Source organism: Schizophyllum commune (genome assembly GCF_000143185.2).
Source record: "Schizophyllum commune H4-8 unplaced genomic scaffold SCHCOscaffold_14, whole genome shotgun sequence".
Lineage (NCBI taxonomy): Eukaryota > Fungi > Basidiomycota > Agaricomycetes > Agaricales > Schizophyllaceae > Schizophyllum > Schizophyllum commune.
This window is the reverse complement of record NW_026089551.1, coordinates 342602-362952: the sequence shown is the minus strand read 5'-3', so window position 1 is coordinate 362952 and position 20351 is coordinate 342602. Positions and strand designations below refer to the sequence as shown.

Sequence of the window (20351 nt, the reverse complement as noted above, 5' to 3'; positions counted from 1 at the left end):
TCGCTTCGTCAATGATCACCCTTTGCACCGTAACTGGACTTCCCGAGGCCGCTTGGAGGCAGCCCAGCTCGGCTAGCCGGACGCGAGCCAGAGGCTACGCTATGGTCGTCGCGCACCGTATCCTCCGAGCCTGAGCTTCGCACCGAGCTGTAGCTGCCGAATCGGTCGTGGCCATAGCCAGGCTTCTTCCCGCTGACCATAGTATCCGTATCGCTGAACGACACCACACTCCGCATTGGTACATGCCCGTCATTCTTCGGCGTGAAGGGGTCGTCGTAGGATCCATGCGCGCGGTGCGCGTCACCGTCGTCGTGGGTGGAGTGGTGTGCGCCTGCGCCGATGGCCTGGCTCACCTGGCTGCCGTCGAATTGCTGCGAGAGGACCCTATACTTCTTCTTGCCCCGCTTCACGCGCAGCACCTGCGCGGCGAGGCATGCGGCGAGGACGAGGGCGAACGCGCCGGCGCCGACCGCAAGGATGATGAAGCCAATCCGCTCGTGCTTCATGTCCTCAAGCTCCTTCTCCGCCTTCTCGTACTTCTCTTCGAGGTCCTCGAGGTCCTCCTTGCAGTCGTCGCGCCGTGCGTGAGGCTGCCGACGTGCGAGGGCTTCGCGGTGCATAGGGTTAAGATCAGGATCGCTTGCATTCGGTGGGATTGCGGAGAGGGCGGATCGCGGAAGGACGACGAAGTCCGTGCCGAGATCGCAAACGTATTCTTGCCAATTCCTCAACGCTCCCTACGGCGATGTCAGTCCGATCAGGTCTTGCAGGAATGGCCCGAAGACGTACTCCGGGCTGACCCTGCAGGTCGCTCAGCCGCGTCATGCAGTTCCACAGATCGGCAGACAGCAATTGCTGCTCATCGCGCGGGAGACTGGCTGCGCCACAGAGCTGTTTGGCCTTTAGCGCGTGTCTTCAGACTAGAATTGCGCGCCGCTTACCTGCTGCAAGGTGGCCAGAAGCAAGATCGAGAGTCTTGAGGGGCGCATTTCATACGCTCGACTTGACGGGGAGGATGGGGGCCGAAATGGATACAAGGAAGATGACGGAGAGTTGAACACGCCTGCCACAATATATAGGACGCCTTGCGGCGCAGCAAGCTTCCTCCAAACGCCCCGCTTGTGACAAGGCCAGGCCACGCTGATGTCGCGGAGTACAATTGTGCGAAACACGCAGATCTGATAGGTTAGAGTACTGGAATTAGACGATGCAGCCCTTGGAGGCGTCCCGTGGGCGTGCTCCCCACCGAGCTACCGCATACACGTGCTGGCAGCCTTCCGCGGGCAATTCACGTCCGACTGAGAGGCAATGATATCGCTCACGTTTGTTTAAAACGCTCACACACTCGGGCGCTCAACGTCGCTTGGGGTGGTCCTGCGCATAGAAAGTTGTGGATAAATTTGGCATTGCGCGCTAACTACCCGGTTATCTGCTACCCAGTGAGGCAGTTTGCTTCACTCACCTCAAGTTACTACTACAGAGTCGCCTTCGTCACCTGCTCCATCTGCTTCCTCTTCGCCGCCGCCAGCTCCGCCTCCTTCAGCGGCTTCAGCCTCCACTTGGGCGCGGGCGGGTCCCAGATGCCAAACTCCCGCTTCATGTCCTCGATGTTCTGATCCCATCGCTTCTCCCAGTACACAGTGATGAGGCTTCTAGCGCTGCTCCCGCAACGCAGCGCCCAGGGCATGAACTCGGTCATGAGCCGCCGCCGGCGCTCGCCAGTGGTGCGCAGGGGGCCGAGCGCAGCCCCGAGCCCGGTCATGGGGATGCCGAGGTTGGCAAACTCGAAGGCCTTGACGGCGACTTCGTATTCGACGCTGACGGGCATGTTGACGATGGCGTGGTAGAAATCGTGGCACTCCCGGTAGCGCTGCATCACGTATGCGAGCTCGGGGTCCTCAATGTATTGGACCTGCGTAGGTTACTTAGCAGTGCAAACAACGTATGTGAGGATAGTATTCACCGGAGCGCGAGTGTCTGGGGTCACGCCACATCGGTGAAGCCAGGTCACATACGACTTGCCGAACGAGCCCTCCGGCATCTTGTCCAGCGCCTCCATGTCCACTGTGTTGGTGTTGATACGCGGTCGCTCCTTCAGGATCTGTCGTCCTTCCTCGCTCTTCAGCATGATGTCCCGAAGGCGCGGGAGGCTAGGCCCCGCCGTCGTCTCAGCAAGGGTCGCGACCATGTCTACGGTCGAATGAGTTCCCCCACATCCCAAGTCTGCTCAAAGCACGCACCTCCCCTCCTTGGGTTCGCTAGAGCTACCAACCCAGAACCCACAGCCAGGAACGCGTTCTCAAACCAGTTCAACTTGATGAATTCCGGGTACGGCTTAGTCGACACCGTCCGGCGCGCCGCCGCGACAGAGGGGAGGCTGCGCTTCAGGCATCTTGACGCAGTTGCGATCGCATTGCGCTGGGCTGTCGCCGTCAAGGACATGGTGGTTGGAAGCAAGCTATTAACGGACGTGTATTCACGGAACGCGCATTGGCGTCGAGGGCGGCGGAGGCCCGCGTCTGGAATCGGGGATGACGTGACGCGCATCGTCACATCAGGTGATGGGCTGAGAAAGACCAGCCACGCATGTTCAACTTGAGGAAGTCGCAATCGAAGGCTTGGGACATGATGCTTCATGTACAGGGTATCTTCCATTCGGATATACAACGCTCATCAACAAGATATAGTACAGTATGCTACATCGGGGTGTAGCCATGTCGCGAGGCGAAGGTACGGTTACAAGACAGCGAGATGCGATGCAAGTAAGCGATACAAAAAGCACGCGACGACGAGGGATCAAGGAGTGTGTAAGAGATTGCCGCTCGACGCCCGAAGGTGGACTCAATCTCGAGAGATAAGTTAATAAGTTAGGCAAGGGGAAGGGAAAGCAGGAAGCAGCCAACGAGAAAAGTCCGTGGATAAGGAAGGTTGTGGGATGCTCGCCAACATGACGAGAGTCGGAGCCGGCAAGGAAGTAAGGAGCAGTCCCGCCACTAGTTCATAGTGCAGGAAGCAAGGTTGCTCGACGCAACCCCTTGAGCCTGGAACGCCCTGCGCAAGCACGCCTCGAATGCGCCTGCCCCGGCAGCGGCGCGCAGCATATGCACCGGCGTCAGCTCGCCACAACCGCGGCTTTCGCACCTGAGAGGAAAGTTCCGTGCATGCTGAACGACCCGCGCGAGACACTCGTTGCACAACGCGTGTCCACACCGGGGCACTTGCACACGCACGTAGCGCCCGCACTTGCCGCAAGAGGGCGCCTGCTCGGTCCTCGGGCCAGCATCGTTGGACCGCGGGTCAAAGACGGCAACGTCATCACCATCGACGAGCCCCAAGGTCTCCTCCGCGCCGAAGCGCTCCGCCAGCCATACAGCAGCTTCGTTCCTCGACAACATCGGGTTCAGCGCCGCGCAAAGCTCCAGCCTGCTGTACCACTTGACGATGTTCTGACCGCGCTCGAGTGGGCGGTAGTCGGGCGGCAAGGAAACATGCACGAGGACGAGGTCGGCCATGGGGAAGTGGATATTGTACAAGGGATTGCCGGTCATGTCATCCGTAGAGGTCGCCTCGGACACGTCCGCCCTCAGTCCAGCGCGAGAAAAGGCCATGCGCAGCTCGTTCGCCCCTCGCTCGTAGTCCTCGGCCGTGAAGGGCAAGCGCCGAACGCAGGCAGCGTCCGCGAGCGCGATCATGTCGGCGGGGGTCTTGTTGCCGGGCACGTCTGGAATGCGGAGCACATATACGTAGCAGTTGCGAGATATCTGCACAGGCGGGATGACGGACGCACGAATCGGCCTGCGCGTCTCCGCCCATACCGAGTGGTTGTTGAGATCCTCGAACTTCTGTGAGAGGGCTCGCGGATCGAGGTACATGGCCTCCCAGGTGAAGGTCGGAGGCTGCCACTCGACGGTGCAGTGCGTCTTCTCGCAGACGATGCTGAGCCGAGTTACAGGCCCGGAGGGCTTGAACTGCAGCGTTCGCCCGCAGAACTGGACCGGCCCCGAAGGGGAACCCTTCGAGCGAGCGACGAGTGCTTCCGCGGCCGAGTTCTCCACAAGAAGGTACGCCTGCGCAGACGTACCCTCGCCGTCCACCTTTAAAGAGTGCCCAATCAACACGAAGAAACTGTCCGAAGGTACGTTCATCGCCTGCAGAACGCAGGCAACGGTCTCCAAAGGAGCTGTCGCAGGCAGGCCCTTGACGGCTATGCACTGCGTCTCGGTTGGGGACAAGACGCGCTGGACGGTGATCCCTGGGCCGAAGGTGACGATGAAGCCGTCGATGAGGCGCTTGTGGTTCTCTGCCTTCGAGTCGAGCGGCGGCTCGAGATGCGGCTTCGGCTCCGGCGACGGAGTTGCTGGCAGGAGATTCTCGAGCCTCACAGTTGCCGCAGAGGACGTGGACGCGTTCAGAACGCTGGGGCCCGCCGGGGCGAGAGATGCTTGCTGTGAATGCGGCAGCGCCTGGGGATTCGACCGAGACTGCCGAGCACGCAGTGGGGTGGGTCTGACGGTGACGTCGCTCTGCGTAGAAATCCTCGGTTTGAACTCTGGCGCCGCAGGATTCAGGCCGGCCAGATTGGCCGCCGTTATCGGCAGCCCAAGGTCAACGGAGGAGAGTGGAGACTGCAGAGCGGAGGAGTCGGTCTCGATAGCTGACGAGGATTCCGTCTCGGGCGCGGGGGAGCTGGACTCGAGGGCTGAGGAGCTTGACTGTGCGGTGCATGGAGGGCTGGTGCTTCCACGGCGTTCGGCAGCCTGGGCGATCTTCCGCAACGCGGTCGATCGCTCGTCTGTGCGGGGAACACCATTTTGCCCCTCTTCCGAGGCGTACGACCGAGGATGGAACGGCGGCGCGGCAGGGGAGCACTCGGACGCGCGCGAGCTGAACGAGTCGGACCGCCGCACGGTCGTCGGTGGCCTAAGGACAAACGCAGTACGCGTCTGGTTCTCCATCCCCGCCTCCGCGGGCTCGACGTATCTCTGTCGGGGCGCACGGGAGTCAGAACACGCGAAGTCAAGAAACGGGCCGTACTCGCCTGCACGGGGCGAATGTGCCGGTAGCGGCAGATCCGCCAGCTGGTGCACTGTCCATCCCGGTAGTATTGGTAGCAAACGCCTTTCGGGGGATTAGCGTGGTCTCGCGGCATTGCGGGGAAGGACAAGGAGTACAGGCGGACAGGAAAAACCGGGATAGGGAGAGTAGCGAAGGGAGCCAGGCGGCGGAGGAGCCCTACGAATGCGTAGGGTACTTATACGGTGTTCGCTACTCGGGCGGTCATAGCAGAATTTGGCGATAGCCGATATGGCATACAGGAAGGAAGGTCCTCCACGGTCGATTGTTGTTCATTGCCTTCTTTCATCCCTTTGAGCCTGCCGGCCTGGACGTGGAAGCAGCTGGCGTGACAAATCTTTGAGAGATTCCCTTTAAGAAAGAGATATATTCAGCAGGCGACTAATACGATGGCCGCGGACGCACCTAGCAAGGGTCTCCGAAGCCTCACGTTCGAGCGGTCTGTCCCCAAGAAAACCTCTGCATCCTGGACCCGTCAACGCACTCGCAGCGTCAAGCAGTTCACACAAGTCCGAGAGAGCCATGTATCGCGGTCAAAGGACTTCCTGATATTCGCATACAGTCGGAAAGGACGAGGAGAACAATGGAAGGGTTATTCCCGCGGCGCGACTGGCCAGAGTTGTTGACTCTTGTTTGTCGGCTCCATTGAGTATAAAAGGACGCTTGAGCGCCGTACTTCCTGGCTTCCTGCTTGTCCCCATACAGCCCGCACGGCCCCGTCCTCGGCGAGAAGCTCGTGGTCGCCAGCTAAAAGTATATCTTCAAGCTTACACCTACTCGCCCCTCCACGCGTATTCCATGTCCTGGCACGCGTACTTCCCGTCCTCGCATCTCGCCTGCCTTGGGTAGCGCAGCACGATCCCGACTCCATCCGCGACCCCATTCAGGCGGTACCACAGCCATCCACGACGTACCGCACCCCCGATTACCGTACCCGCAAATCCGCACCTAGCCAGCTTGTAATGCATGCCTTCTTTCCGAACCCTTTATCAGATTGTCCGTGCTTAGCCTCGAGAACCACGAAGACAGCGTCCCGAAGCGCAGGTGAGTCTCGCCGGTATCGACGCCGCCACCTTCGGCCTTCCCCGTCACGGCCCCCCATCCCCCCCTCTTCAGCCCCGTCGAGCACATCCCCAAGTGTGCATTCATTGCCATCGATAGCAGCGAGCAAGCATCAGGAGGCGGTCCCAGCATCATTCCGACCGGTCCCCAATATCCTCATTATCGTGCGGCGAGGCCCTCAGGATCGTTCCGGACGGTCCTCATCATCATTCCAGGCGACGCCGCGGGCCCCATCGGCGATGGAAGCTGTCATTTGCGCGGGCCATGATTGGTGGAGCCGTGGTTGCGATTGCTCGCGCTGGGGCAGCCGGCAGCAGGACCAGGGCACCTGATAGCAGAACAAAGCAAGACGTGGGAACGGGCGGGCAGCGTGGCCGCCAGGTGGTCGCCGTCAATCGCCGGTGCGTGGCACTTCGCAGCGCAATTGCAGCAGAACTAACCGCGTATCTGCCTCCAGAAGCGAGCAGGAGCAAGTTCAGGAGCCAAGGAACGCCATTTTGAAGAGTCTGAGGGAAAGGAGGGACGCGATCGGGCTGGAGAGAGCAAGCAAGAAAAGGTCGAGATTGCCGCCGAAGAAGTCCCCGTGCCCACCCTGCATCATTCGCGACTTGTCATGATGGGACGCGTGGTAATCTTCGATATAAGGGCGCGTAGCAATGTCTTGTTTCTCGTCCACCACCATCCCAGACTCTCTGCGTGCGACTCGCCCTCGCCCGCCGTCGCGCACAGCCAGTAGCGCGCGACTTCTCTGCACAAAACTTGCATACTCCGCCCAGCCCGGTCACCATGTCTGGCCTGATCTTCTACGACTTCGGAGAGAGCTTCAGCTTCTCTAGAGATTTCACTGACAGTGCGTTATCCATCGCTGCATTCGCTGACCTTCGTTGCTGACGCGCCTCTAGTCCCGCCCCCTCCCAACCCCGCTACCTTCCACCACGTCGACGTCCCCATCATCGAGCGCAACTACAGCAGCGAGGACGACTCGAACGTCATCCGCAACCCCACCTTCACTGCGGATGGTCAGCCGTCCTGGTTGGCCTCCATGAATGTAGATCAGCCCCTCGCATATACCCCGGTGGAGGACCCCCTCGGCGTCCCGTATGTGCTTCGCCACTCTGTGTATCTTGGCCAAGCTGACCTGACATCATCAGACCCAACGTCCTCCGCGACCGCCATCGCACCGGCCGCCCGCGCAGCAACTCTGCGCGCCAGCCGGCGCATGCTATGGCCTACCACCCCTACTCGCCGCCCTCGTCCCCTGAGCTGCCCGCCGATGTCCCCCTGCCATCCGAGCGACACTCGTGGCCGCCGAGGGCAGGGCGCGCTACGCGCGGGCTCGTCCCGTATCCGCCGAGCGACGCGTCTAGCCGAGACTCGTCGCCGGAGCGTCCAAGTTGGCGGGCTCGTGGCGCTGCTGTGTTTGGCCCTACTAGGCACGCGGTCGCGGCGCGCCGGGCGCGTCTGCTGTCCCGATGGGGTCTGCACCAAGCACGTACCCCGCCCCGAGCGCATATACCTCGCCCACCCCATCCGCTGCGCCCAGCACGTCTACCGCCCCCACTCCGTCTACCCCGCCCAGCACCTCGACCGCGCCCCCCGCCCTCGCCGCGCCCGCCACCCCCACTATTCCCCGCCGGCGCCGCAAGCGCTCGAGCAAGAAGCCCGCGTCCGACCTCGATGTCGTGATCGCGGGCATGAGCGCGCTCGGTGTGGGCGACTCGGACGCCGATGTCGACGACCTGGTGCGGAGCATGCGCACAATGCGGCTGAAGACGAGGCGTGCGAGGCGGCGGGTGGCGAATTAGGGGTTCGTCGAGGCCAGGAGGGGATGATGTGGGATCAGCGGGTGGTCGACGCGGGCGATGTCGTGGGACCAGCTGGGCGTCGTCGCGTATCGTCATCCTTGGTCTTGCGTCACGGGACCGCGACTGGTCACATGCCTAGCCTCCCACCCCTGTCGAGCCGGTCTTGAAGGCACCGTTTCTTCACCGCTGGTCGACGCTATCACAATTGCCGGTGTTGGACAGTAGCCGGTTCTGGTCACCTATCACAGTATCCGGCTCCCGACCCTCGGGGCCTATCGCCCTCCCGCACGCGGCATTCAGCACTCCTGAACACGGCATCCAGCATTCCTAAAACATCGCCTATCTCCTCTATCTTTACGACGCGCCCCTTTCCTCTTCTTGCCATCTTGTCCTCTTCTTCTTGTCCATGCCTTCCTCTTCATCTCCGGTCCTCTGGGGCCTGCTCCTGTGGACCAATTTCACTCTTCCTCTGCCTGTCACCTATTCATCCTCTCGCCGTTTACCCTCTATTCCTCTTGACCACTTCCCCTGCTGTGACCTATATTTTCTGTCGCTGTTAAGAAAACCCCGTCGAAGTGCTTTGTATATTCTGTACTACTATCTCCTCACCTGTTTATACTTTCTTCCGAATTCGGGATCTCTATCCAGGTTCTCTGCCCTCGACGCTCTTCATTCCTCATCAAGGTCCTCAGGCCTCCTCGACGTGTTCTTTATCCCCTATCCCTACCGCACGTCCATATGCACCGTCTCAGGCAGTTGCTGGACGTGTGACGTACACGATCCTCGAAAAGCTACATGCGGCTCTGTACTTTTACCTGGTCTCTTACTCTCGCCGCCATTCTTCGTATCTGCAGTACGTACTGTTCCTCTGGTTCTTGGTTCTTTGGTGTAACAATGGAAAAACCGTTGGAGGGCGGCAGCGACGTTGGCGCTTTGCTCCTCCACTATACTCAATTGCTTTGGCGTGAACTCGGTGTCTTTGGAATTGTCGGTCCGTTGATGCTCTGCGAAAAGCGTGTGTCTTCCACTCAAGAAGCCGATGCGTGCACTGGAGTGTAGCCTCGCGCGCTGGATGTCGCCTGGTACACTGGGTATTGGCATTGCAGCCCCGCTTCAGATAGTGAACTTCAGGTCGACGCGCGATAGTCTCGAGGTCCGGAGAGGTCCCCGCGGCTGTCGCAAGCCGTGCAATGCGCCTCTGTCGGTCGCAGAGGCACGACCGTGTTTGTGGCGCTCGTGTCCATTGTGGTCCACGGAGTTATGCTCGGCTATCTCCGGTGTGCGTCACCGCTTGGACGTATTGATCCCTCTCTTCCTGGACCACCATGTCGAGTTGCAGTGAAGGCTATGAACACGAAGACGGCTCAGAACGAGACTGTACTACTATTCCTATACACGAACCTCTTCGTTGACCAACGTGGCGAACTCCAGTAGGACACCTCTATCTCATTTCCAGATTCTCGGGCCCCGAGGGCCCCGACGGGAGCTTTTTGGGCGCAGCGCTGGTGGCTGTCGGCAGCTCGTCGGCGTGGTTGATTTTCAGGGGCTTCGAGGGGGCCGGTGAGGGTAGGTGAGACTGTCTCCGCGGGGGTTTTTCACGCCCGTCGCCCCCGGCCAGGCTCTCGAAAGGCGCAATCATCCTGCAGCGGAAGCGGGCCCAGCCTCACCAGATGTCTTCCTCGACGATGACGCTTGTAGAGCAATACACAATAGACGTGGGGAAGTCCTCCTCGCTCTTTTCAATCAAGTTCTTAGCCCTCGATCCGTCCCAACCGTACGGCTCCCTGTCTTGCCTCCTAATCCGGCGCCCGGTTTATCCCAGGTCGCCAAGTCGCAGATGAGGAGTCAGGACGAATTCGCGTGTGGAACGCGCTCATATATAGGTCGTCAGGGAGCCAGGGGCCGGAGCGAGGACCGTTCCCGCCTCGACGTCCATCCCCCCTCCCCCTCGTCCTCCGCCACCGTGCGTTTGTCCTTCGCCACAGCGCGCTAACGACAAGCTGGCGTCCAACATGCCAACGTCGGGCTTCACCCTCACCGATGGGGAAGTCCAGCAGATGAACCACATGAGCGCGGGGGCGGCGATGGGGAGCTTCTTCCTGTATGTGGTCCTCCGACGCGTAGCGTTCGCTTGCTCACCCTTTGGTTCAGGTGCTCGATGATCCTGGTGGTATCCGCTTTGGTGAGTAGTGAATTGGATGTTTTCTTGTGTACAATTTAATGGACCTCAAGGTATACCGATGCCCTCCTGCACGACCAGCACTCAACCGCATCAGTTTCCGGTAAGCATCGCACTTTTGCTTCGCAGAAATATTCTGACACCGCGTGGCGGTTCATAGGTTATTGCTATGGACAATGGTGATGTGCGGATCGGCCCTCAGACGCTAGCAAAAGGTTCGCGCTCACCTCACCCCCAGGGAACTCCTCTACGACATCTCATACACCGTTTGCGTCCTCCTCAAGGAGGACGACAACCGGGGAGCTTGCACGGCTTCGGTGTTTGGGATCTTCATGTTCGTCGGGTAAGCATCGCCTGAATTTCACTGATATTCCACTGGCTCATCTCGACGCCTGCTAGCATTACAAACTACCTCGTCACCTGCGTGGCGCTCAATCTATGCCTCGTCCTCGTCTTCGGCGTCAACGTGCTGAAGCTGGAGAAATGGTACATCATGGGCTCGTTCGCAGTAGGAATATTTGTGCCCATCGTGCCGGCGGCCTTGGGGAAGTTTGGGTGGGTGCTAGTCGTCATGGTCAATCACTGGCAGATGCTTACGTGCTTCTAGCTGGGATCCTCTCCTGTCCGTCTGCTGGGTTACTGTCGAAGACCCCAATTCAAGGTGCGCAAGCTGATCCTCCGCCTCCTGACTTGTTGTTGAACCTCGAGTGCAGGATCGTGATGTTCGTGATGGCGCTCTACTTGTGGCAGCTCCTCAGCTGCTTGCTGGCGACCATCTTCGTGGGCATCGTGAGTGCGCGCCACCGCCCGCTTTACTCAAGCTAACGACCTTCTAGACCCTCGTGACGCTCTACATGCAGGGCAGGAAGCGCGAGCGGTCGCTCAACAGCGGCACTCGCGTCGGGCAGGTCACGCTGAAGGAGCAGGTCTCTTCCGGCGGTGAGAGCTCGGAGAACGGCACGAAGACGGGGTCGAAGACGAAGACGGGCACGACGACCAAGACGAAGCAGCAGAAGAGCGCGAGTACGCGGACGTTCCGCGACCAGTTCATATCGGTCGCTATTCGCGTGTCTGCGTACCCTATCGCTCGTGAGTTGAGGCCATCGACCGCGCCACTCCTGGCTCATAACCCGAACAGTGATCGTCGTCAACGCTTTTATCGCTTGTGCGTTCGAACTTAGCACTTGTGCTCCAGCTAGACTGACGGCCTGCTCTAGTCGCCGACCTTACCATCTCTGTACACGGCGACGTTGACTCTCGCGGGCTCTACGCAATCTATGTCATCTGTGCGTTCATCCTCCTTCTAGTCGACATCCTCACCCTGACCTGTCCCTTCAGATTACTTCCTCTGTACGTTCTTGAGCTCGCCACACCATGGACATCACTTACGTTGACCCCTCTAGATGGCGCAAGAGGAGGGATCTTCGCCGCTATCGCGCTCTTCGTCGATCCATCGCTTACCCGCGGCGTGTCCATCATGTACAAGTACTGGCGCAACGGTGGTCACATCGACACCAGCATGCCCGTCAGCTCTGGTCAGCGCTCAGATACGCAGTTCGCCGGCGCCACGAGCACCCTCCACGGCGGCGTCCTCGTCACCGTGGAGCTGCAGGAGTTCGGGAACAGCACCGAGCACCTACCCAAGGTATCCGGCGCCGGCGAGGCGGACTACGATCGCGAGGAAGAAGAGGAAGAGGTCATGGACGATAAGCCGGACGTCGAGGCCATCGACGGCACGCGCTTTTCTTGGAAGAGCCCCAAGGAAGATGTGGAGGCGCCTGCCATGACCGAAGGCCGTCCTGCGACGCGCTTCGCCAAGAAGGAGAATAAGCGGGCGATAGCTCGTCAGCGGAAGCTTGAGGCCCAGGCAGCGTTCGAGCAAGCCACGGCACAGCTTTAGGTTCGTTCCTTCTCTTCATTCCTTATTGCAGTCGCTCATAGACGCCCAGATTGTACTCTATACCTATTGTATACGTAACATTATTTCTCGTAACGCGCGTCGGAGGGCACAGGGGAATCTGGGCAGGAGCAGCACACCACGCTGTCGGTTTTGGACTTCAGGCTTCTTTCTTACTTATTGATCTGTTACAGCACGCGAGTGCAGCACCTACTTCACTTGTTGATTCGCCCTCGTTTAGCGCGCGCGCAATTGTAGCAATTATGGGATCCGTTCATGGTGTAGAGAGTTGCCATTCCTCTTCGCCTGCGCCGCCTGGGCGGTGACGCTGTGCTCCATGCCCTGCGAACTCCCGCAGCGCCCGCGAACGCGTCGGACGTCCGGCTCCTGTTCTAAGGGCAGTAAGCACCCCAACTCGTGCATCCCATGAGGCGCACCGTCGCGGATAGGCACGTATCTGCGCTGCTGAGGCGCGTGGCTGACGGCCACTGCTGCGACGTCACTGGTCCTCTGCGCTTCACTGTTCATATAGCGGTAAGAGGTAAGCCAGAAGCACCGTGGTGCGATGCCTTCGCTGATGGCTCGACCCAGATCCAAGGTGTTGACGGTCGGGCTTCCTGATGGCGTTCATAATGAATCTTCGAGCGCAGTCACATTGCCTGTCGACTGTATCGACCATTGACTAGGTCTGTTTTGGACGAAAAGCTTGAAGTCAGCAGGCTGATCCTCGACAGACATATAACGGTTATCGCCGCCAACAAGACATGGTGTATGTCACTTCTGCGATGGCTTCAAGAGATCCGCTATGCCACCGCCCAGCGATTGTCCCGTGTACAAGCAGTATACGCAATATATGAGGTAGGTATCCCAACTGTGGCTACATTCCCATGCACTTTGTGCTCATTGCCGCCGAGGTAACTTCCAGAACCCTGAGGATCATGGAGATATCGCTGTCAGCCAAGTTCAACAACCACGGCAGTCGAGGGATAGCGTGACAAAATTGGAGAGGGGTGAGCGTCGCGATTACCACATATTCGCGTCCCCTATGCGCTCTTTGACCGCGCCTGCTGCGCCTCGCACCGATACCGAGGGACCGGAATGACAGCTCCCAAGCGCGAGGCCGTCCCAGCCCTCCGACGGTGGCCTTCATTAGCAACTGCGTCTATTTACCATGGCGTTGGCGATCCTCCGTGCTCAGCTCAAGCACCGGCAGTTTCCCTCGCTGATGCGGACCGGTCATACACAAACGCGCTAACTCATCAACCTGACCCAAGTATCCAATCCTACCTACCACCACGAGGAGAGGACATCGGTCCAGATAGCTGGGACACGTCGACTGTGGTTGATAACTTCAGGCGCCACACCGTCCGATGGTTCTCTATCTTGGGTACAGTGACTTTTTACTACCTCGCGAACATCACACCTGACTCTGCGGAAGTCCTCAAGAGGAAGCAGGGCACGTTCCAGGGTTGTATCGCGGAACCCGCGGGTCCCGGAGGAAAGTTACGGTGGGTCCGCCGTCTTCATCACCGAATCTTCGTTTCGCTCATGACTATACGATCGGCGCTATTTACGCAGCTCAATCTACACACGAACGAGCCTCCCCTGCGCCGCCGCGTTGCAAGTGAATGCCCGCCCCACTATCGCTATCACACGCGAAGCACGCGCACTGCCTGACGTCGGTCGGTGGCACCACTTCGGACGCACGCATCTATATAGCCACTACCAAGGTACCCTAGGACCCTGCATCCCCCTGAGCCGTCTGAATAGATCGCTCACACAGATAATGCCGAGCCATATCGCCAGTACTTCCAGTCAATGCTCGTCCTCCAGCTCCTCCAGTGGACGCTCCGTCCACTTCGACGCAACGGCGGACAAGGGCCGGCATGCTAAGCGCCCGGCGTCTGTCGACAAGCATGCGTCGTCCTTGAAGCCGGTCACACCCACCAAGAACCGCGGGTCCCCTGCGAAGTCGGCGCTGAAGAACGGCAGCACGTCGTCGCTCGTACAGGCGCCGCAACCCTCGGAGGCGAGGTCCTCGAGCTCTTCATCTCCGTCTGAAGCGTTGGACGCTAAGACGCGACCGGGACAGCCCTCACCCATTATCTTCGACGGCTGCAGCCACGACTGCTTGGGCCTGCACCACAGCTTCTCAAATCTGGCGCCGTACCCGGTCGAGTACGACGGCAAGGTCTATCCGACCAGCGAGCATCTTTTCCAGACCTTCAAGGTGAGAACACCATGTTAGGCGCCGTGCCGAAAATATTCACCTCTCCCTATCAGTTTCTCCGCCGCTACCCCCAGCTTGCTGAGCACATACGTACGGTCTCACCCAACGGCAAGGACGCCTTCTGGGAAGCCCGCCATTATCAGCCCTACGTCCGCCAAGACTGGATGTCCGGCGTCAACGTCACCAAGGTCAGCCGTCTCCCTCTCTCTTTCGCTCGGCGCCTGCGTCTTTACTCACACACAACCCCCAGATGGAGCTCACCCTCTATCTCAAGTTTACGCAACACCCCGCGCTCGCGACCGAGCTGCTCGCGACCGGTACTCGGGAGCTTGTCGAGGTGCGCCGGCGCTGCGTCATGCCCGTGCATGCGGCTACTAACTCGGCTATCCTCATTAGACCTCGCCGAATAACGGGTTCTGGGGCATCGGTACGGACGGGCAGGGCCGGAATGAGCTGGGCAAGGCGCTCATGCGTGTGCGCTCCCGATTGAGGGAAGAGCGTAGTCGTAATACGCAGACCCAGTGCGCGGTATGTTGTATCCTACCCTGGTAGATCATCCATCCTGAACCTTTTGTAGACGTGCCGCGTCCGGTTGCAGACGTCGAAGTCTGGCTACTGCGCCTCCTGCGAGAGGATCGAGCTTTGCCAGGTGGGTTCTCCTAGTTCATCGTCAACAATAATTGCTGATGTCCTCTAGACCTGCCACATCGCTCCTCAGAAGGACGGCAAACCCTACTGTTCCTCTCAGTGTGCGAAGAGGGTTCTCTGCAGCGTACGTAGCGTTTATTGCCTGCAGCTGCTCAGATCGTTGACCGCTGTTCTTAGTTCTGCCACTCTCGTCCTCAACGCATGAGCAACGCGCCGTACTGTTCACGGGAATGCGCGACTCGCGTCCTCTGTCGTCAGTGCGGGAAGCAACCCCGAGTCGCCGGTCGCAAGTACTGCTCTCGCGAGTGCGAGCGCGCTCGGCGGAACACAACGGCGTAGCGGGCCACGACAGACACTTTTCTCTGCCCTCCGCCCCGAGACAGTATACATATTCACTACGCCATTCCGACAAGTTGCTTCACGCACGCACGCGGAGTCCGGACAGGCCTCCATCCTGATGCGAACTGAAGCACTACTCCTTGTGTCGCGCGCCGACGTGAATGTTTCTTCCTTCACCTCCCCTCCCTCGACCGCCCATACCATAGACGTAGCGTCGCCCTTGGACTTGCTACCCCGGACTGCACCGTGCTTTCGAAAATATCTCCTCGACCTCATCGCTCGCATGTATATATTATATATGTATCTCTATGTCTCCTTGTTGTGTTCTCCACCTACTGTACTATAGTGCGGAACTTGTACCATAGAAGAATCGCTCGGACTCTGAACCTGTTGTACCGATATCACCTTGCTTTCGATCCCGCTGCAATTATCTATCTCAATCAGCATCCCCAAGACCTTCTGAAGGGCTCGGGAAGGATTCAGAAGAAATGTTTGAGAAGATATAAGCGAGGCAAATCCGCAACGAGGACTGCAAGGCCGAGTCAGTCGCCGTGAACAATGAAAGTCGAACATGAGTCGACGTCACCCCACGTGCATAACGGTTCCGTCACACGTGACCTGAATGTTCAACTCCTACGTACTGAGAAAACTCGAACTAAACCGCTCAGTGGAGCGATGCCTGCGGGCAGATAAAGGATATTGTATGCCTGAATCAACTGTCTCGGCTCACGCCATTCGGATATAACCTACTCAGACGATGCTGCAGACAGAAGCCATGACAACGAGATATTGGCATTGGGATTTGGCGGGTGCGTGTTAGGAAATTGATCTACAGGCCTTATGCTCACACTCCACCTGGAATTTCCGGAAGATACAGGCAGCTACAAACGCCACGCCTGGAACATCGCCCAAAAAACCTCGAGCTAGAGTCCAACACAAAACAAGGGCGCCCGGCGTCAATGCCTCCCGTTGCGACTCTCGCATCGAAGCCCTGCATGATCCTCGTCGAAGTTGCGGTTGTTACTACCCTGCGAGTGATAGACATCGACCTTGTAGGTGACAGACGTGACGAGAAGAAAGACGCTGACACCCCAAGTAGACGTTGACGTGAGAAATAATCGCGACGTCGAGCCCTTTGTACGTCCGCGGGTTGGGAGAGGCGTTTGGACGAGGACAGAACCAGTCTCCGCGGTGGAAGGGTGGTCGAAAAGCCAGCAGCCTCCCTCCTCGGACGTCGAAGCCCGAGCCTGAAGCAAAGCAGACTGCAGATCCATCGAAGGCGGCCGGGAGAAGTGTCCTCAAACTTTGCAAGCTTCAAGTCGAGCGGGAGAACCTGTAAGTTGAGGTTGAGCGGGAGTACCTGCCTCAAAAGTCAACAAAGCCCACGTGCTCGAGGCGGATGCGCACGCGAGCGAGGAGGCTCCAAACACTGCTCCAAGAAAAGAACCCACGCGAGTGCTAAAAAGGAAGCGAGGAAGCAACCCCATATGGCAGGATTTAGGGCCACGGCCGCAGCTGCAGAATTTCTGATGCGTCCGTGAGTGAGGTGTGCGTGAATGCGTAAGTCCGCCCGTATGCGTGGGTGAAAGCAAGCCTGCTATTCAGTCTCGTCTGTCTTGTCTACGTCCATGCACAAGGCACTTACGCAAGATCATCTCAAACGCTTGTTTCGAGTGATGGACGTCCGCTGTCGACAGGTCTGCTTCTGGTCGGCAGGTGGTCGTCGATCTTGGCTGTCCAAAAGGGGAGGTCCAACCGTATCGCAAGTCGTCTGAGGCCAAACCGGGACGGGTCGGTGCGGGGCGTAGGAGGGCAGGCGCGCCGTAAGCTACGCGAGAACTCGAAGAGAACTAGCAGCGGGTTCTTGCGGTAGTTCGTAGCCACCTGAGAGCACGACTACACCTACTTCGAGATAAGGTGGTGCTCGCCGCTGAAGGCGGGGTTGCATATGGCGACGAAGACGGAGTCTGGAAAGTAGGTCGAAGACGGAACCGCACGGAGCGCCATCGTAGCAACCAGCAGTAGGGAAAGATGTATCGATGAGCTACGGGCATGGGGAACAATGAGCTCACCGCCGTTCGGAAGTGCAGTACTCGGTACCGGATCGCAGAGGCGTGCGAGAACAACGTCAGCGAATCTGCGCAGTTACTCGAGTCGGTGATATAGGAATCGCCTGTTTGTGATGCAGAATCAGCGCCTCTCCGATGCCCTCCCTCGCAGATGGCGACGGCGAGAGAGGGAAGAGAAGTGCAGCCGGGTGGTGCGATAAGCGACGCTGCGCAGCAGAAGGGCAACGTGAAGGTGCTGAGAGGGACACGATTCTTGGAGCGGGGTGAAGGCGTGCGCCACCGCCGTTGGTTATCCCGTCATGGCTCTGTTAATCACGGGCTCGACGTGCCGCTCATCATCGTCGACGCGCATGGGATGGATGACGCCGTGCTAGCAGCGCTTGAATCACGGCCGATTCGCTAGCTGGGACCGGGGAGGCTCACAGCGAAGATCAGCCAGCGTCTTAGCGGAGCGGGAAAGGTGGCAGGCGACTTGACGACGGGGAGAGCTAGTGAGGACGCAGCGCGGATGAATTGCAGGAAAGTAAAAAGAAGTCCGCGAGCAGTACTTCTGTTACGCCCGCCGCCGGCCACCGCATCAGGGCGTCTTCTGTGAGTAGCTGTCAGGATGCATGGCCTGGGAAGCAGCTGGGGATCCCCAATGGTACGAGGGCGGCACCTGACCACGTTCCACGCCCACAGGAAGGCAGGACTGTACGCTCTGTTCCTGTGCCCATGTCACCCGGATCCTGAGGACGCCTTGGCAGCCGTCCGCGCGTTGCCTGAACCTTGCACCCGATGGTCGTAGCGCGGGCCCATGCTGACTGGAGAAGGGGGAGCGCGGTGCACAGGCTGCTGACTGCGGCGTGCCCAAAAAAGGAAGAAAAGGCGTCGTGATGTCATCCCAGATTTTGGGGCCACTGAGGCAGGAAGAACGGGCGAAAATCCTCCAGAGTCGCAATTTCTGGGTGCTAGCGCTCTCCTTCTCCAAGGATACGGCGACACAGCAGCCCTTCTTCCGAGGAGATGGAGATGGGGAGGAGCAGGCCCGGGCGCGGAACATTCTCACCCGTTCCGGCGTATTGTGCCGGGCTAGATCAGATCGTAGATCTGGGGTATGCCCCGCGCGCTCATCATATAAAGCCCGACATGCTGCTCCTCCGCAGTTACTGCTCCCCCTTTGACTCCTGCTCCTTGTCCTCGACCATCACCACCGACAAAAGCTTTTCATCCGATCCACGGCCACTACACCCCTATGCTCGCGGTCCAGCCACCCGCAGACGCGCCGTCGCTGCGCACACAGAAATCACTCAACTTGTCCCTCTCGAAGCTCAAGCTCTTCAACAAGAGCGAAAAGAGCCTGCCCAGGACACCAGGAGGAGCAGAGTCGACCACCACCGCGACCGCAGGCCGGCGATCGCATAGGTACGTCGTCCGCACGTCGCGCTCCATTCATCAGGCTCACACCACACTCAGGGACATGACCATACCACCCGTCCCCTCGCTTCCGTATGTCGCACACTCATACAACGCGCTATACACTCCCTGACCACGTTTGCACAGACCTCCCGCCGCGCCCCTCGTCCGGCGCATCTCTACCACGCTCCGATCCGGCTCTAGAACCGAGGCTGAGTCGGAGCCAGAAGACCCACACGCCGTTGCGCGCCGCAATGCTGCGCTGCGCGAGCGCGGGCTGCTGCCCAAGGATCTAAGCGCCCGCGAGAAGGAGCTAGATGTCGTCTCGCCCATTGTTCCAAGCCCGGATGCGGACAACAGTGAGGTCTCGCAGGCACGGCTGATCGAGCTGGCGTGGCGGGCTCGGCAGGCTGAGCAGCACACCTCATCATCCGATAGGCCACCCTCCCCCTCTAGCGAGGGCTCTTGTCTCGACCGGACGACGTCCAACGAATGGGAGGGCGGATCCCCAGGGAGCAGCACGGGTCACAGCGACATGTCGCATGCGGCCCCGTCACTCACGCATACGGTCTCTTCATATGCGCCATCGGACACAATAGAGTCCCCCCTGGACGACGCATTCCGGACCGTCGCGCACCGCATACCGGCTGCCATCAACGAGTACGACGTCCTTGTTCTCGAGGACGGTATTTCTGGCAAACCGCCCCTGCCACCCCGGAAAACCCGCACATCCTCGCCCCCTTCCGCTTACGCGCCCCCTTCCTCATCATCGCCTCCCGCCCGCTCCTCGCCGCTCTCGTCCGCGAAGGCGCCGCCATCGTCCTTCGCCCGGCACGCGCCGTCGTCATCGACACCACCATCATCCTTCCCTCGGCAGGCAGGCACTGCGCCCCCTTCATCTTACAATGCACCCCCTTCGTCCTTTACCCCCTCGCACCCCACTCGGCAAAAGCTCCTCTCCTCTACCTCGCTATCAAACCTCCGGCGCTCGGTCGTCGGCTCCCTTTCCCGTGCGCAGCGGGCAGTGCGCGGTGCTCCTAGTGGTGACGAGACCCGCCGGCGCACGGAGTCCCTCGGCTCGCAGGCCGAGTGGGCGAATGTGATGGGGGGCGGGTATGCGTCGCCGAATGGGAAGGGGTACGCGTCGACATCGGGCACCGCCTCGCAATACAACGGCGTACAGTACGATAGCGGCAGCGCGCCTGTCCGCCGCCCAAGCAAGGCCTCGGTCGCGCCAAGTCGGCGGTCGAACAGGAGTGGGAGCCTGACGACGGAGGCGCCGCGCGTCGCGGTGAACCCGGTCATGCACTCGCACGCGACGGTTATGGACAGCGCGGCGGCGATCGAGGACGAGGAGTCGAGGAAGGTGACGGAGGCGGCGTTCTGCTACTAGATGTGAAGGCCGGCAAGCCCGCCTAGCGAGCCGTGCAGCTTAGTCAGCACACCGCCACCGCTTTGACCGGCTCAGTTGGTACTCGGTCAACGGCCATCGCGCTGGCACACTGCGACGCGTACAAGGCCTCTAGCGCCTCGGAATCTACGCCGCTAGGTCTCTATAGTATACAGATTGCTTAAATTTATTTTTTCTGCTGCTTACCGAAGCTGTGAACCAATATCCAACTGCGTGCATCCAGGACGTGCGCGAAACCTTCAA

The 20351-nt window shown here is 59.6% G+C and overlaps 9 protein-coding genes across 9 annotated transcripts; 5 read left to right on the top strand and 4 right to left on the bottom strand.

The window, feature by feature from the left end:
• Nucleotides 1-8: 8 nt before the first annotated feature.
• Nucleotides 9-989, bottom strand: SCHCODRAFT_02519100 (uncharacterized protein; the record flags this gene model as incomplete). The annotated part of the gene is made up of 3 exons (XM_003027048.1): nucleotides 9-737; nucleotides 790-891; nucleotides 942-989. 3 exons carry the CDS (start codon nucleotides 987-989, stop codon nucleotides 9-11), a joined length of 879 nt encoding a protein of 292 aa, XP_003027094.1.
• Nucleotides 990-1369: 380 nt separating this feature from the next.
• SCHCODRAFT_02642788 (Coq4-domain-containing protein) lies at nucleotides 1370-2517 on the bottom strand. Its single transcript, XM_003027047.2, has 3 exons — nucleotides 2241-2517; nucleotides 1964-2190; nucleotides 1370-1912 (listed from the first exon to the last, which is right to left on the bottom strand). The coding sequence occupies exons 1-3, from the start codon at nucleotides 2440-2442 to the stop codon at nucleotides 1475-1477; spliced, it is 867 nt and encodes a 288-aa protein (XP_003027093.1). The 5' UTR covers nucleotides 2443-2517; the 3' UTR covers nucleotides 1370-1474.
• A 476-nt stretch (nucleotides 2518-2993) lies between these two features.
• SCHCODRAFT_02518817 (uncharacterized protein) lies at nucleotides 2994-3395 on the bottom strand (the record flags this gene model as incomplete). Its single annotated transcript, XM_003027046.2, has 1 exon — nucleotides 2994-3395. The coding sequence occupies one exon, from the start codon at nucleotides 3393-3395 to the stop codon at nucleotides 2994-2996; it is 402 nt and encodes a 133-aa protein (XP_003027092.1).
• A 2067-nt stretch (nucleotides 3396-5462) lies between these two features.
• SCHCODRAFT_02519603 (uncharacterized protein) lies at nucleotides 5463-7940 on the top strand (the record flags this gene model as incomplete). The annotated part of the gene is made up of 9 exons (XM_003027225.2): nucleotides 5463-5512; nucleotides 6082-6117; nucleotides 6190-6383; nucleotides 6505-6536; nucleotides 6593-6763; nucleotides 6823-6985; nucleotides 7038-7233; nucleotides 7287-7553; nucleotides 7625-7940. The coding sequence occupies 9 exons, from the start codon at nucleotides 5463-5465 to the stop codon at nucleotides 7938-7940; spliced, it is 1425 nt and encodes a 474-aa protein (XP_003027271.1).
• Nucleotides 7941-8346: 406 nt separating this feature from the next.
• Nucleotides 8347-8832, top strand: SCHCODRAFT_02519515 (uncharacterized protein; the record flags this gene model as incomplete). Its single annotated transcript, XM_003027224.2, has 1 exon — nucleotides 8347-8832. The coding sequence occupies one exon, from the start codon at nucleotides 8347-8349 to the stop codon at nucleotides 8830-8832; it is 486 nt and encodes a 161-aa protein (XP_003027270.1).
• Nucleotides 8833-9766: 934 nt separating this feature from the next.
• SCHCODRAFT_02108111 (uncharacterized protein) lies at nucleotides 9767-12173 on the top strand. Its single transcript, XM_003027223.3, has 14 exons — nucleotides 9767-10041; nucleotides 10092-10122; nucleotides 10173-10222; nucleotides 10280-10303; nucleotides 10358-10462; nucleotides 10519-10674; nucleotides 10727-10780; nucleotides 10833-10908; nucleotides 10956-11208; nucleotides 11258-11284; nucleotides 11337-11405; nucleotides 11458-11469; nucleotides 11523-12019; nucleotides 12069-12173. Exons 1-13 carry the CDS (start codon nucleotides 9953-9955, stop codon nucleotides 12017-12019), a joined length of 1443 nt encoding a protein of 480 aa, XP_003027269.1. The 5' UTR covers nucleotides 9767-9952; the 3' UTR covers nucleotides 12069-12173.
• A 2237-nt stretch (nucleotides 12174-14410) lies between these two features.
• On the top strand, nucleotides 14411-15233 carry SCHCODRAFT_02518880 (DUF1768-domain-containing protein; the record flags this gene model as incomplete). The annotated part of the gene is made up of 6 exons (XM_003027222.2): nucleotides 14411-14434; nucleotides 14497-14583; nucleotides 14643-14774; nucleotides 14824-14895; nucleotides 14944-15018; nucleotides 15072-15233. The coding sequence occupies 6 exons, from the start codon at nucleotides 14411-14413 to the stop codon at nucleotides 15231-15233; spliced, it is 552 nt and encodes a 183-aa protein (XP_003027268.1).
• A 2558-nt stretch (nucleotides 15234-17791) lies between these two features.
• On the bottom strand, nucleotides 17792-18440 carry SCHCODRAFT_02107841 (uncharacterized protein). Its single transcript, XM_050341823.1, has one exon. It carries the CDS (start codon nucleotides 18342-18344, stop codon nucleotides 17880-17882), a length of 465 nt encoding a protein of 154 aa, XP_050197405.1. The 5' UTR covers nucleotides 18345-18440; the 3' UTR covers nucleotides 17792-17879.
• On the top strand, nucleotides 18394-20293 carry SCHCODRAFT_02642773 (uncharacterized protein). The gene is made up of 3 exons (XM_003027221.2): nucleotides 18394-18706; nucleotides 18758-18790; nucleotides 18845-20293. Exons 1-3 carry the CDS (start codon nucleotides 18537-18539, stop codon nucleotides 20088-20090), a joined length of 1449 nt encoding a protein of 482 aa, XP_003027267.1. The 5' UTR covers nucleotides 18394-18536; the 3' UTR covers nucleotides 20091-20293.
• Nucleotides 20294-20351: the final 58 nt, after the last annotated feature.

Bases quoted from the DNA above. Each gene is read 5' to 3' on its own strand.
- SCHCODRAFT_02642773 (XM_003027221.2), top strand. From the start codon at position 18,537: ATGCTCGCGGTCCAGCCACCCGCAGACGCGCCGTCGCTGCGCACACAG. The intron at 18,707-18,757 runs GTACGTCGTCCG...CACCACACTCAG, and splicing joins GCAGGCCGGCGATCGCATAG to GGACATGACCATACCACCCG. The intron at 18,791-18,844 runs GTATGTCGCACA...ACGTTTGCACAG, and splicing joins CCACCCGTCCCCTCGCTTCC to ACCTCCCGCCGCGCCCCTCG.
- SCHCODRAFT_02642788 (XM_003027047.2), bottom strand. From the start codon at position 2,442: ATGTCCTTGACGGCGACAGCCCAGCGCAATGCGATCGCAACTGCGTCA. The intron at 2,191-2,240 runs GTGCGTGCTTTG...ATTCGACCGTAG, and splicing joins AGCGAACCCAAGGAGGGGAG to ACATGGTCGCGACCCTTGCT. The intron at 1,913-1,963 runs GTGAATACTATC...TAACCTACGCAG, and splicing joins CCCCAGACACTCGCGCTCCG to GTCCAATACATTGAGGACCC.
- SCHCODRAFT_02107841 (XM_050341823.1), bottom strand. From the start codon at position 18,344: ATGTTCCGCGCCCGGGCCTGCTCCTCCCCATCTCCATCTCCTCGGAAG.
- SCHCODRAFT_02108111 (XM_003027223.3), top strand. From the start codon at position 9,953: ATGCCAACGTCGGGCTTCACCCTCACCGATGGGGAAGTCCAGCAGATG. The intron at 10,781-10,832 runs GTGCGCAAGCTG...CCTCGAGTGCAG, and splicing joins GTCGAAGACCCCAATTCAAG to GATCGTGATGTTCGTGATGG. The intron at 11,209-11,257 runs GTGAGTTGAGGC...TAACCCGAACAG, and splicing joins GTCTGCGTACCCTATCGCTC to TGATCGTCGTCAACGCTTTT.